At 36.5% G+C, this 14,610-nt stretch overlaps 3 protein-coding genes and 1 pseudogene across 5 annotated transcripts; 3 read left to right on the top strand and 1 right to left on the bottom strand.

Annotated features, from left to right (window-relative positions):
- The first annotated feature begins 9 nt into the window (after positions 1-9).
- On the top strand, positions 10-2,607 carry LOC147550644 (transcription initiation factor TFIID subunit 15-like). Of its 3 annotated transcripts, none has more exons than XM_086667167.1 (4): positions 10-91; positions 1,421-1,575; positions 1,706-2,076; positions 2,205-2,607. In XM_086667167.1, the coding sequence occupies exons 2-4, from the start codon at positions 1,456-1,458 to the stop codon at positions 2,245-2,247; spliced, it is 534 nt and encodes a 177-aa protein (XP_086523293.1). In that variant the 5' UTR covers positions 10-91; positions 1,421-1,455; the 3' UTR covers positions 2,248-2,607. The 3 variants fall into 3 exon arrangements, with proteins under 3 accessions (XP_086523293.1, XP_086523296.1, XP_086523294.1); XM_086667170.1 differs by having other exon boundaries at positions 11-91; positions 1,706-2,094; XM_086667168.1 differs by lacking the exon at positions 10-91 and adding an exon at positions 253-810.
- A 370-nt stretch (positions 2,608-2,977) lies between these two features.
- On the top strand, positions 2,978-6,201 carry LOC147550645 (putative metal-nicotianamine transporter YSL12). The gene is made up of 4 exons (XM_086668482.1): positions 2,978-3,010; positions 3,975-4,072; positions 4,170-4,494; positions 4,923-6,201. Exons 1-4 carry the CDS (start codon positions 2,978-2,980, stop codon positions 6,036-6,038), a joined length of 1,572 nt encoding a protein of 523 aa, XP_086524608.1. The 3' UTR covers positions 6,039-6,201.
- A 292-nt stretch (positions 6,202-6,493) lies between these two features.
- On the bottom strand, positions 6,494-10,285 carry LOC147550646 (anamorsin homolog). The gene is made up of 8 exons (XM_086665229.1): positions 10,186-10,285; positions 8,594-8,735; positions 8,142-8,302; positions 7,957-8,061; positions 7,654-7,813; positions 7,438-7,574; positions 6,917-6,991; positions 6,494-6,812 (listed from the first exon to the last, which is right to left on the bottom strand). The coding sequence occupies exons 2-8, from the start codon at positions 8,721-8,723 to the stop codon at positions 6,774-6,776; spliced, it is 807 nt and encodes a 268-aa protein (XP_086521355.1). The 5' UTR covers positions 8,724-8,735; positions 10,186-10,285; the 3' UTR covers positions 6,494-6,773.
- Positions 10,286-12,225: 1,940 nt separating this feature from the next.
- LOC147550647 (molybdate transporter 1 pseudogene) lies at positions 12,226-12,945 on the top strand (annotated as a pseudogene).
- Positions 12,946-14,610: the final 1,665 nt, after the last annotated feature.

Below are 14,610 nucleotides of genomic sequence, written 5' to 3' on the forward strand. Positions count from 1 at the left end.
CAAATCCCATTTTTGGTAGGAATCCTAGTTAGGAATCCTGCATCCAAACACACCATTAATCTTCTTCTTGACGTTCTGGGTTTACCATCAGGTACGTTTACCATGATTTCTCTCTTTGTTATGTCTTCTTGGTTAAAAAAAAAAAAAACCTAATTTTTTTCTTACTGCCAGTTGTTCTTAATTAGAATCATAAACATATATGTACATACAGGTAAATTTAATTTTAGGGTTTGCTATATTTGAATGTCTTCTCTAATTTGCTTTTTGTTGATGATTTAAATCTAAGATCTAGTCTTGTAGAAAATGAATTTCTTATGAGGATCTAATAAATTAGGAGATTTTTATGGTTATATTCTGGGATTTTAGGGTTCGTCGACGTTAGAAATTTGAATGGACAAAAAAGGAGAAGCAACTACAAGCTCAGCTCAAGCTGAAGTACACGCAACGATTAGAGTTGCATTGCAGCATGGGCAATGGGTATTCCTTTAAGAAGCTTGAGAAACAACGTGGTTGCTTTCCTTTAGTCCATTCAGAAGTAACGTGAAGTTGACTAATTACCCTAGGGATCATTTTTCGCTATCTTTTGAATGAACCCCCAAATTCGATTATTGATGTGAAAATCGGTGTTCTTATTTTTACCTGAAACAATGGCGAGTTGCTTTATCAGTTGTTTCGGGTCTAAAGATGAGTTTAGGTTGTTAGAAATCTGGAGTTTTTACTCCATGGTTTAGAAACTAGACTTCAATTGTGTTATAATTTGCTTTCTGTCAACCTGATTCCCCATTCTGTTGAGCTAATTGGGGATTTGAGGTAAATCCTTTTGTCATTTGATGAATATGATTCAATATTGTCATTCTTGCCTGAACAATGAAGAATTGCTTCTTAGTTGTCTTTGCTAGCCTGGTTTAAGATGATTAACGCTTTTAGAAATCGGGGTTCTTACTCCATGACCTTCAGATGTGTCATGACTTTCTCTCTGTCAATTTGGTTCTCCAATCACTTGGGCTAATTGGAGTTTGAGTTATTCCTACCTGAATTTGGTATTAGCCATGATGATGATATATCCCCAAGAATTAAAAGATTAGTTTCACTGGTTTTTGTACAATTATGCCAATTCTTGATTTCCACACTGTATTGAATCATTGAGAATACATTTGATCACTTAAAAGTACCTTTAGATTGTAATTTTATACATATTAGGTGTGTCTTAGGTAGAAAATGAATATATATAGTGCTTTTTTCATTATATTTTTTCTAACATCAAGCCTAGGGGTTAGGCTTGTCTGTCGTGAAATCCTAGATTCGCCCTTGATTTTTGTTATGTCGATACTTCCCTTACAAATTGTTCCTCATGGAGTGCATTTAAATGTATATATCCAAAAATACGTTTACCAGACAAGTAAACTTTCTCACTATGCAGGACCAGTGTAGTGGTTTCATGAGATTAGTGCAGACATGGCAAATTATACGGGAAAAAGAGACCCTTCAAATGGTTCAGTTTATGTTTGTAACTTGCCTCAGGGTACTGATGAAGATATGCTAGCCGAGTTTTTCGGCACCATCGGGTTGCTAAAGGTAGGGAGTTTGAACAGGTAACATATTTTTTTTCCGGCAGTAATTGTTCTACCAATTTTCTGTAATTAAATTTCTTATCGAGGAACTAAACAATGTATGGTTTGTTTGTTTTGAACTTCATACACTGTAGAAAGACAAAAGAACAGGTAGACCAAAGATATGGTTTTACCGAGACAAAGTAACTAATGAGCCCAAGGGAGATGCAACAGTCACTTATGAGGATCCACATGCAGCACTTGCTGCTGTTGAATGGTTTAATAATAAGGATTTTCATGGAAGCACCATTGGGGTATTTATAGCCGAGTCAAAGAACAAAGATGATGTCTCCTATAACTCAGGGCATCAAGTCCAGCATATGGAAGATACAGTTGTAGGTGATGATTTTGGTGGGCAAGTGGATGATGCTGGAAATATGAATGGTGGAGGAAGAGGAGGAGGCCGGGGTGATGCGTCAGGAAAAGCATGGCAGCAAGATGGAGATTGGATGTGCCCGAATACAAGGTCTGTGATGTGACATTGGTGAGCAGCTCTTTCTCACAAGATTATGTCTGACGCTTTTATTCCTTCGAAGTGTTATATATTTTGTGGAGGTATGTTTTGTAATTTGGTTGTCGCGATCTGATAAACAGGGAAAACAGCTTGCACAATTATTGGATGAAGATCCTGCCTTGATGGAGCAAAGACTGCAGTGTGCTAAGAGGCTGGAATTATACAAATCGGCTAGGAACGAGATAGACTCTGTTTCCTGGGCAAGATGAGATTACTCTACATTTGTTAGAAGATTGGATCATGTTACATTTTGCCACCAGCTTACTAAATTTGTTGTGAAAATAACCACTGGTGGTATACACAATTTTTTGTATGTCTTGATCTCAGTATCGAGAACTTTTACTATACGTAGATGTACATTTGTCTTACTATATGTAGATATACATTTATCCGCTTAGTTTCATACACTCGTAAATTTCAGATACAACTTCAGTCGAGCTGGGTCTCTGCCTAAATACAAGATTATTTGATCTCTTGAGCTTACCTTGTTGAAATACTTCCAGTATAATGGATAAATATTTGATTTGATATGTTATCTGTCAGAAGATATATATCTGGCTCAGTTAAAATTACTATTTTACCGTTGAATGAGCTCAGATGAATCAGTTGAGTCTGAAATCATAAGCAAAAACAAATCTATGAGCAGCTATTGTATCAGGGTATATGAAGAGGTGTTACTTTTATTACTTTGTTTTTGTGAAAATTGGATTCAAAATCTATGGGCAATATCCTTGGTGATGGAAATGTTATGTGAGAGTGGTTTTAAAACAAGAATGGTAGAACAGAGAAGACACTGAGAAAGGGTCATGAGATATGTCAGTGATGGAAATGTTTTGTGAAAATTTGGAATTACATGCCTTCAACACAGCTTTTGGCTCTATCTCGCGTATGCCGACTGCTCTACACTGATACACGCTTAGGCTAGTTAGGCTTCTATGGCAAACTTGTAGTTTAGTATATGAGAATATCGAAAAAAATGATCATGGTCGGTGCTTGCCCTTCCCCAACACAAATAAACTCTTTAATGTCACTGTATCGACATTGTCCTAAACTGAGAATATAATTCTGATTTAACACCCATCTCTGCTTTAACATAAAACATGAACACCAACCTCAGTACTATTCTTATTCTCCTTTATTTAGACATCATTGGCCTAGTTTCACATGGGACAGGCTTTCCTTGGCACGAGCCTGCTGCCTTAGACCATCCAGGTTACCTTCTCCACCTGACCAATCTATGCGCCAAACTCACCTAAAGGCCTAGCCAATATGTATGAACAATGTGTTATATTATAACTCAGGTCTGGGACGTCTTCCTAAGAAACGCGGGACTAAGTTTCTTGCGCATATAAGTTCTGTTTCACATCAGTTTCTTACCATGTATGATGTATATGCACCATGATTTCGTTACCCTGATAAAACTTACAGAATGATTTATGTATATAAACTACTAGACAATTACTGATCTAGAAGCATAGATTTCACGATAAATAACAATGCTAAACTCAGATATATCTTGAAGACATACAAGTATAGAAGCGGAACATACTTCAGCTTAATCTTAAATGATAAAAACGAAGAATAGATAATGTTTTTAGGTGTATATATCCCAGAGGGACACATAAAATATGGTTTTACAAATATAACATCTAAGTGGTTTAACCTCCCTGAAATGTCGTGAGCTTCGTCGGACTCTTCTCAATTGTTCCCCTTCGGAAGGTAAACATATACTCAAGATCATCAAATGATATGACTAGGCTTTGAACAATTCTTTTTGGGTTTAGGTGATTACGAATTTTTATAATAGACTCCGTTAGAATTATCAAATGGTGTAAATTTTTTTGTTTCAGATCATGATCCTTGACTACAAACTAACCTACCCGAGCGGAACTGCTACAGCATACCTTATTAACAGTTTCCATACACCTAAAGGAGCGAGGCTGGCCAAGTAAGAAACCCGAATCAAATGGAATGACCCGAATTTAATCTCGTAAAAGAAACACTAACTAAAGTAATATATATTTGTATTCTATTTTTGAAAACAGGCAACAAGTTGTTGAGCTATTCAAATGGTTTTTCTTTAGTTTTGTATGGGCTTTCTTCCAATGGTTCTTCACTGCGGCAGATGGTTGTGGCTTTACATCTTTCCCAACTTTTGGTCTTGAAGCCTTTAAATATAGGTTTTACTTTGATTTCTCTGCAACTTATGTTGGGGTTGGAATGATTTGCCCTTACTCCATAAATTTATCCATGTTGCTTGGAGCTTTCGTTTCGTGGGGAGTAATGTGGCCAATTATCGAAAGACAACAAGGTGTGTGGTACCCAACATCACTTCCTACCTCTAGTGTGAAAGGTCTCCAAGGGTACAAGGTAACTTTTTCCTCCTTCATTTCTTTCATTCGTATATTTAAGGTATATCCATTTCGATTTTCTCATGTTCAAACATGGTAGTAGTACTTAACATTGGTACGAGATCAAGTGAAACGTCGATATTTATAATGTATGGGCGTTCACATTATGGAGAAACACAAAAACATGTGTTTGTTTTTCTCATTGTCTGAATCTGACTTGTCTTGATGAAATGGACCCAAACCAGCTATTCAGACAGTTCATGCATTATGAGTTGGAAAAAAACAAACAGTACGAAAATTCTGACTTGAGTCAATTCAGAGTTTGAGAGACGGATCTATGATTTGACTCAGGAACGAGACATAACCTTAGCTAACACCTTATCCAGTACTACTAATTGTACCTAAACAATCATCTCACGTTTTTTGTGTGCCGGTTGTAAAAAACAGGTCTTCATTGCTATAGCTACGATCCTTGGAGACGGTTTTTACCATTTTCTTGTCGTTTTGTCAATAACCACAATCAGGATGGTGAAATCAAAATTTTCAAAGAAACACAGCGTATCTGCATATGCTAGTTCTTCTGCACATCAAATTCCTATGAGCTATGACGATCAACGAAGAACTCAGTTCTTCTTAAAAGATCAAATTCCCACATCGGTTGCTGTCGGTGGTTACATTACTCTGGCAACCCTCGCAATTATCGCTGTCCCATTATTTTTCCACGAGCTGAAATGGTATCACATTGTCATTATATACACAATAGCTCCAATCTTAGCCTTCTGCAATTCTTATGGATGTGGTTTAACAGATTGGTCTTTAGCTTCAAGTTATGGTAAACTTGCTATCTTCATATTTGGTGCATGGGTTGGTGTCGAAAAAGGAGGAGTGGTTGCTGGTTTAGCTGCCTGCGGTGTTATGATGAGTATCGTGACGGTTGCTTCAGATTTAATGCAGGATTTCAGGACAGGTTACTTGACACTTGCGTCTCCAAGATCTATGTTCTTTAGCCAAATTTTCGGAACATTACTAGGCTGCATTTTATCTCCATTTGTGTTCTGGTTCTTCTTCTACAAAGCTTATCCTGACTTAGGCGTGGACGGAAGTGAACATCCAGCTCCATATGGCTCATTATATCGAGGTATTGCTCTTATTGCTATCGAAGGAACAAGAGCACTACCCATGAACTGTGTAAAGCTAGCTGGTTTGTTCTTCCTAATCTCTATATTTTTGAACCTTTTGAGAGACATGTTGTTGCTATATCAGTGTGAGTATCATAAGTATGTTCCAAATGCTATGGCAATGGCTATTCCATTCTATTTGGGTGGGTATTTCGCCATTGATATGTGTGTTGGAAGTTTGATTCGGTATGTGTGGGAGAAGAGGGATAGAGCGGAAGCTGACGCATTTGTACCAGCTATGGCATCAGGTATGATATGTGGAGATTCTTTGTGGGGAATGCCTGCTTCTATACTCTCACTTGCTAAAATTCGTCCACCTATATGTATGAAGTTCCTTCCAAGAGACTTAAATGAAAAAGTTGATCTTCTGTTGAAGACCGCTTGATTCTTCAACATGCTGACTTTCACCATTAGATTGTTTTCATGGTTTAGTCCCTATACATACTTCATGTATATAAATATGTATTGCTCCAACTTTGTAATAGCTAATAGTATTAGTATTATCACTGTGCATACAAATTCAAAATTACATCTTTTTTGTCATGTTACTTCTTGGGGATTCTTTTCATGTTTCATGATTTATCGATGTATAGTACATTATATATCGAACCAAATGAGGTATAATGCCCCGTCGGGCTCAGGCCACCCAAGGCTGATTTTTTCCTTGTGTAATTTTATTTGTTTGTAAGATTGGAATACTCTCCAACTCTTTCGTCAACAAACTTGGGTTTAAGAGATTCTGTCATCATCTCATTTATTTTATTTTTACAATTTCTCAACCATATAGATAATTTTACGAAGAACAGTCCGAGAGTCTATCAATGTATTAACAAAAATTGATGCATAATGTAACAATAAAAGTCGATAATTGTATTATTTAGAGAATAAAACCAAAAGCAAAATCTTTTAAATCTTTCTCATCAGCCTTTCAGCATCAGTCAATCAAACAGAACATACTATTTTGTTTTTGGAACGTTGAAGGAAAAAGTTCCGTAGACAATTCAAAGTCACACAGGAAAATAAAACCTTGGGATATATATATCTGAACTACTGTCACTCCTTTTTGTCAAACTATAGCATTATCTCACGGTCGATTTCTCAGTTATTCTTGGGAGAAGAATCAAATGTCGGCCAAAAGAAAGTTGTCAGACAATGTTACCTGGAAAAAAAATGAACTCATGTTCAGGTAGTTAGATAAGAACTCCTTAAAGAATATAAAACAAGAGAAGTCCTTGAGTTGCAACACCGGAATTTGGTTCTTACCTTCTCACCCAATTTGAATGGAGGCAGACCTTTGTAAGGGCAAGTGCTGCATCTGAAGGCATCTCCTAATCCACACTGCATATGAGAAAGAATCATGTTAAACCCGTATAATAATAACGAAAAACGGTGAAACTCAAGGCACATCATCTCAAGCAAACGATGATTTACATATATAAACACTAAAAACAAGTAGAAATCTTTGATTAATATTTGTCCATTTACCAACCTGATTTGTATTCTCTAATTGTACTAAGACCCCACTTACTGGGATGATGCGGCCAAGATCAACAAAAAAAAATTATGTGTATGACCAGTTGGACCCGGGATAAAGTTAAGTCAGTACTCAGTAGCTCATATAAATATAGGAAGGTTCTTGAAGTAGGTCAAATTAACATCCATAGAAATCCTTAATCGGTATATCAAATCTTTGAAGAGAGAATGCATCAGCAAAACTTAAGCTCACTTCAAAACTTAGAAGTTCAATGACCAATACCAATACCAAGACGCCTGAAAATACTTACACTGCCGCATGAAGACTGAGGGTTGTCAATCTGGTCTACAGTTAGCCCAAGCTTTTCAACCTTCGCCTCTTCCTCAGCCCTTCCACATGAGCAATTTTTGCAAGCTTTCCTTGTGCTTCCAATTTCACAATCACCTTCTGCACATGGATAATTGCATCAGAATTGAAAGAGTGATTCCGAAATTGATGTAAGGTAGAGAAGGGGTCGTCATCTTACCAGGGGGGAGTTCTGGTTTCTTCAAGTCTTCTTCTGTTAATAGACTATCTTCATCGATAAGATCCAAATCATCATCAATTTGTACCTTGGGTAAACTCTTTGTAGTTTTCTTGATGGAAAATGATGACCCAATCTCCCATGAAGGTTTATTGGCTTTGACCTGCCAAAATAAATAATTTAGTTTACACCTTGCGAAAAATAACACAAACCGTTCACTAACATGCTGGCGCATAAGTTGTTCCCCTATTAACAGCCAAGTAACATAAGAAGTAGACAGGAGGGTAGAAGAATAAGCGCACTCACAGTTAAAGGTTTAACATCTTCTTCTGGTACTATTTGTTTTAGGTCCACAAGTTGCACTCCGAGGAATCCTGCCAAGAGTAACTTGCGCTCAAGATGCGAGCCAGGCTGCAAGAATAATCCATTAATATCTAAAGCGAATTTCAAGGACATCAAAATTTCATTACGTTATGGAAACCAGTTATTACCTTATCAGGGTTCTCTGAGGTACGATATGCTGCCTGAGTTAGGATTCTCCCACCAGGTTTCAAAACTCTAGAGATCTCAGCAAGTAACTGATCAGGAAGATCAGGGGTTTTCAGAATATAGACGACAGTATCAACTGAAGATGACTCAATCGGAAGCATCTCTGCAAGTGGAAAGTGAAGTTAATTTCAAATTAAACTGAATCAAGCTAGGACTTTCTAATGTTGCATAGGAGGCCCATCTTGGAAAGATAAGACAACCCTTCTACTACAAACTGAAAAACAAGTGAAATCCTACAGCATTCAATATCTTTTGTTACTTAGATACTTTACTTAACTAATTGGCATGATCACTACAAAGGTCAGATACTAGAAAGCAATCTAATACTAGTTAAAGCCAACTCAAGAAAGTATAATATTCCATCAAAGAAGTAACGGACTAAAGAAAATATTACGTAGATGGAAAGCTTGAGTGATAATATGCGGATCATTCTGCCCATCAACCTCGAGCTCTTTGATTGCATTCAAAACTGCACTGACAGGCACGAGAACATGATCTGTAAGCACCACTGTATTCTTTGCCATTGCGATGGTATCCTGCAGAAACGATAAAAATAAATATATTTATACAGATTCTGAGCATTCATCAATAAAATTCTGCACAACGGCATATAGAAAAAGTGGGGGCAGCATGCAGAAAAACAACGACAGGAATATCAACAACTAAAATAAGAATACAACTTTAAGGTTCGGAAAAAATATAAGAATTCCAAGTCCACCAGTACGAATTGGTCTTCAAAATGGAGGTGGTACAATGTGAATTCAAGACAATATCATCAGGTGGTCGATGCTTGCGCTTTCAGGCTAGCGTTGATGCTATTCTCACTTTACTTTTATGCTACTGCTTCACTATAACATTTTGAAAATTGTATTTTTATTTTCTCTATATACTTGTCCAACTTTTCTTGTTATTTTTTGTTTCTGGTTTTATGCTTTAAAATGTAAGCATATATAAAACAGGTAAACGAACAAGAGATTTAGAGTACTGAGATGTATCAAACATCAGGCCCTTGGTGGTTGGTGCCACCTGAAGGTTACGTGTCACCTTATCAATGAAAGATCCAGTGCTGAAAACTTAGACGAGGCTAAGCTTTAATTTCACGGTAGCCAAGATTTTAACAAAAAGTCACTATAAGTAGGTTTCTACCTATGATACATGTAATATATGTAAAAGTGTTATTTAAAGGTAATTCTAGTGATAAAATACATTCTTAACGATGCATTTCACATTTATGTAGATTTTTTGTCTAGAAAAATTTAAACATGAATCAATAAACAATGTCACTCAATCGACAATTAGACGTCAAAGTAATGAACCAAAACTGAATTATTTAAGATTCATACCTCATAAGAAATTAAGAATCATAATTCATAACCATCAATCGATCAAGAACAACTCATTAACAAAATTGAACTCATCTAAGAATTCTAAATTATAAGAAAGTAAGAATCATAAATCATAAATCATAACCATCAACCTACAAATGAACATCGACTAATTAACAAATATTGAACTTAGCTAAGATATATAACTTATAAGATAGTAAGTATAATAATTCATAAATCATAACCATCAATCGACAAACGAACACCGACTAATAAACAAAATTTAAACTTATCTAAGATTCATAACGTATAAGAAAGTAAGAGTTATAGTTCATAGATCATGATCATCAACCGGTTGACCTAGGAAGTGTTTAATTTGCAGATTCTAACCTTCTAAGTGGTCAAGTGGAGAATAAAAATAAACCCTAGTACTAGTTGCTAACTTCACTTGCTTTGCTCAGTCCCCAGATTAAAAGAAAAATGAAATAAAAATAAAAGCAGGTGAAATACCCAAGCCACCTATCAGTGAAACCAGAAAGATCCCCTAAAATCACTATAACCTAGAGATTTTCCCTAAAATTTCTAATACAATAAACACTAAAATTTGAGACAAAGTTAAAATTGATGGAACTGAATTAGGGTTCGTATTAGGAAACCTTACCTTAGATCGATGAATCGAATTCTCTGTTGTGTGTTTGATATTTGAACACGGAAAAGAGTTTTGACTTGGAAGACGAAATACGGCAAGCGGTTTTAGAGAGAGAGAAGAGAGAGGGGTTTACGGAAACAGGAAATTGACAAATGACTAAAATATACCTAACTATCTTGTTTTTCACGTCTTCTTCACGTGCACTGTTTGGTTTTTGCCTTTTCCATGAGTGTCTTTAAAACTGGATGCGTCTTTAAAATTGGAGGTGCCTATAACCATAATGATCTGCTCAAGGGTAAAATGGTCAATCATCTCCTCCAATGAACACATCTCCAAAACTGCTCCATATAGTAGAAAATCAGGTTTCATCTCAATCCTTTCAATTTCTCTGTAGTTTATACGGGGGGTCGAGAAACCCTAAAAAAGAAGATTTCAATTTCTATCTATTTCAATCTACACGGACAGTTTTTAACTTAATCTTCTTCTTGACGTTCTGGGTTTACCATCAGGTACGTTTACCATGATTTCTCTCTTTGTTATGTCTTCTTGGTTAAAAAAAAAAAAAACCTAATTTTTTTCTTACTGCCAGTTGTTCTTAATTAGAATCATAAACATATATGTACATACAGGTAAATTTAATTTTAGGGTTTGCTATATTTGAATGTCTTCTCTAATTTGCTTTTTGTTGATGATTTAAATCTAAGATCTAGTCTTGTAGAAAATGAATTTCTTATGAGGATCTAATAAATTAGGAGATTTTTATGGTTATATTCTGGGATTTTAGGGTTCGTCGACGTTAGAAATTTGAATGGACAAAAAAGGAGAAGCAACTACAAGCTCAGCTCAAGCTGAAGTACACGCAACGATTAGAGTTGCATTGCAGCATGGGCAATGGGTATTCCTTTAAGAAGCTTGAGAAACAACGTGGTTGCTTTCCTTTAGTCCATTCAGAAGTAACGTGAAGTTGACTAATTACCCTAGGGATCATTTTTCGCTATCTTTTGAATGAACCCCCAAATTCGATTATTGATGTGAAAATCGGTGTTCTTATTTTTACCTGAAACAATGGCGAGTTGCTTTATCAGTTGTTTCGGGTCTAAAGATGAGTTTAGGTTGTTAGAAATCTGGAGTTTTTACTCCATGGTTTAGAAACTAGACTTCAATTGTGTTATAATTTGCTTTCTGTCAACCTGATTCCCCATTCTGTTGAGCTAATTGGGGATTTGAGGTAAATCCTTTTGTCATTTGATGAATATGATTCAATATTGTCATTCTTGCCTGAACAATGAAGAATTGCTTCTTAGTTGTCTTTGCTAGCCTGGTTTAAGATGATTAACGCTTTTAGAAATCGGGGTTCTTACTCCATGACCTTCTTAGAGAATGTTGGAGTAGCTCTCGTTCGATGCCATAGAAGCAGGAGGTTGTGATCATGCCAATTAGTTAAGTAAAGTATCTAAGTAACAAAATTAGTCATACCTGATGCCATATCATACCTGATGCCATAGCTGGACTCTCCAAATCAACAAGGTGTTTGGCCTGAAAAAGTGGTCGACCATAGTAGCCACAACTTATGTAGTTTATGTAGTTTGCCTAGATGTGCCAAACATCTTCTCTTCTTAAATGCTAGTCTGTGGTCAGCCAACTATCGAAAATGACACTATGCCAGACAAGTTTCCCAGCTAAATCTTGACCGGGTGACATGGTCGGGATTCAGCGGGAGACGGGTGGGTCATAGGATCACGGCTTTTTCAGACCTTATAACGTTTCTGCTTTTGATATGCATAGTTCAACAATTGTCTTTAGACGCTCTGTACAGACTAAAGAGCGGCAAGTAAATTGAAGTTTATAAAGATTATCTCTAGGTTTAAATGGTTAGTTTGGAACTAGCTTAAAAGATTCCCATGTTAATAATAAATGAATTAGTCAACTAGGTATTGGGCCCACGGTTTTTTGGTACATTATATGGCCCCCTTATAAATAGCCTCACTCATGACTCTCTTTCTCTCTCTAATCTCCTCTCTCTCTCAGTCTCTTCGGCATCTCACCTGAAAAATGGAGTCTCCAAACCGGACATCTCCACTTCTCAACCGTGGATGGCGAAGCTACTTCACCGGAAAAAATTTCAAACTGAAAACTTCAATTTGGTCAGAACTAGGTGGTTCAGTTGGTGATTTAGGTACATACATTCCAATTGTTCTTGCCCTTTCATTAGTAAATCATCTTGATTTAGGTACAACTTTAATCTTCACTGCTTTTTACAATATCATAACTGGTTTTCTCTATGGTATTCCAATGCCTGTTCAACCCATGAAATCAATTGCTGCTGTTGCTATTTCTGAATCTCAAACTCATCTTACAATTCCTCAAATCATGGCTGCCGGAATTTCAACTTCTTCTGTTCTTTTAATTCTTGGTGTCACCGGACTTATGTCTTTCTTTTATCGATTCATTCCTTTACCTGTTGTTCGTGGTGTTCAACTTTCACAAGGTCTTGCTTTTGCTTTCTCTGCCATTAAATATATTAGGAACAATCAAAATTTTGTGACTGGGAAATCTGGGTCTGCGCGTTCTTGGGTTGGTCTTGATGCGATGGTTTTATATATGCAAACATGTGATTATGGGGGAATGAGAATCACAAACCCATTCTCCCTCACTGGATTTGCTATTTCCCCATTTAGAAGGAATCCTATCAGCGTACATATTGGAGTAGCTCTCGTTAGCTTTACTAAGTCTCGACTAGTAAATGAAAAACCAGATTCGGTACTATGGTAAAGACTACTGGGTCCAGCTATCCTTGAAACTAGTTTGCGAGGAAAATATTGCTCAAGGTCTATCTACTTTGCGGATTGTAACACCTAGGCAATGTAGGATAATGCTACTAGTTGCCTTCTCTTTTTTGGAAGTCGACTACGATCTGCGTTAGTCGTTACAAAGGCTACTAGTTACCTTTGTGGAGTCAGACTCAAAACTCAGACAGTGGGTGACTTTTCGTGTTGGGGAAAAAAGCTTATTACTTTACAAAGAAGAAGAAGAAGAAGAAGAAGAACAGTATGCGGTGGTTTAGTTTTTCTATTGAGGTTTTCCGTAAAGTTGTCTCCTTGAACTTATATTGTAGAGTTATTCTGTAAATCTCTCATTCTTCCTATCTGATTCACTAATCAAATTTGTTTCTAAAAAGCCCTAATCTTCCCTTTTCTTCTTCTTAATCAAAGTATTCCCATGGGATCCATACTCTTCGTTTTTATTCCTTTCATATTGGAGTAGCTTTGGTGCACAAATTTGACCAAAGCGTACATATTGGAGTCTCCAAAGCGTAATGGAATCCACCATTATAACAATGATAAAACACGTACATATTGGAGTAGCTTTGGTGCACAAATTTGACCAAAGCATATGTTTTTCGTCATCTATAAATAGGAGAGGGTTCTAGGATTAAAATCATCGAGTTATGTCTGACCAATGTAACCGATCAACTCCCACATACAATTGTATGTGGTGAATTATTAATAAAGAATTATTTCTCTGTGGATGTAGGTCTTGAGTATTCGACCGAACCACGTTAAATTATCGTGTCTTTTACTTCATGTTCATATCTCCGATTATTTATGTAATCGTAAATTTAACACTCTCTCTCTCTCTCTCTCCCTGTGGTTAGACAGATTATTTACTCTGATTAAATTCAGTGACTCTGACTTACTCCATCATAATCCTGACATTTTAATTAAATCAAAGGAGGTTTTCTATGTGCACACAAGTGGGCTTCAATGGAAAGTTACTTCCAAGAGTCCAATGTCCCGTCCTAACACATGAAGGGAAGTTGGGGAAATACTAGGAGCCTGGGCACCCATGGGCTACTAGGGGAAAAAGTTTACCCAAACATGCAGCCAGAACGAACATAGGTTGTCTAGTAGGCCTAGTTTATTAGTCATTAGTTAAAGGTCTTAGATATTTCAAACTTGTAAGATACTTCTAACGAGGCATGGGTTCTGGTTGCTCGCCCCACACGGTTTACGACCCAAGGTAGCTGGAGTTATACCTCGATCCCGAGGTAGACTTGACTTTGAGTCTGTCAGGCCAGTCTGGCCCGATCCGACAACGAGCCCCCGATCGGGTAAAGTCCGTTAGATAGGCTTTGCCCACTCCATCTTAATTTCTTTTTTTCAAAAACTTGTAAGTATTCGTAACAAATTTGATAATTTAAGCACTTATATATATTTATGTCTCTTTGTTTTTATCTCAATTTGGATGAGATGTTGCAGACGAATTTTGGTGATTTTTACAAACAAGCTTTTTTTTTGTGAATAATTGTACTCCTTTTGGACTACAACTTTATGATAATTCCTTTTCCTATAATGAAACTTAAAGAATGAATTAAAAGTTTTTAAATTGAGTTTCATTTATTATAATATTTGATTACATGACACTAAATAATCTCAT

Source organism: Eschscholzia californica, unplaced genomic scaffold (genome assembly GCF_041429995.1).
Source record: "Eschscholzia californica isolate CP2 unplaced genomic scaffold, dmEscCali1.0.p SCAF_3, whole genome shotgun sequence".
NCBI lineage: Eukaryota > Viridiplantae > Streptophyta > Magnoliopsida > Ranunculales > Papaveraceae > Eschscholzia > Eschscholzia californica.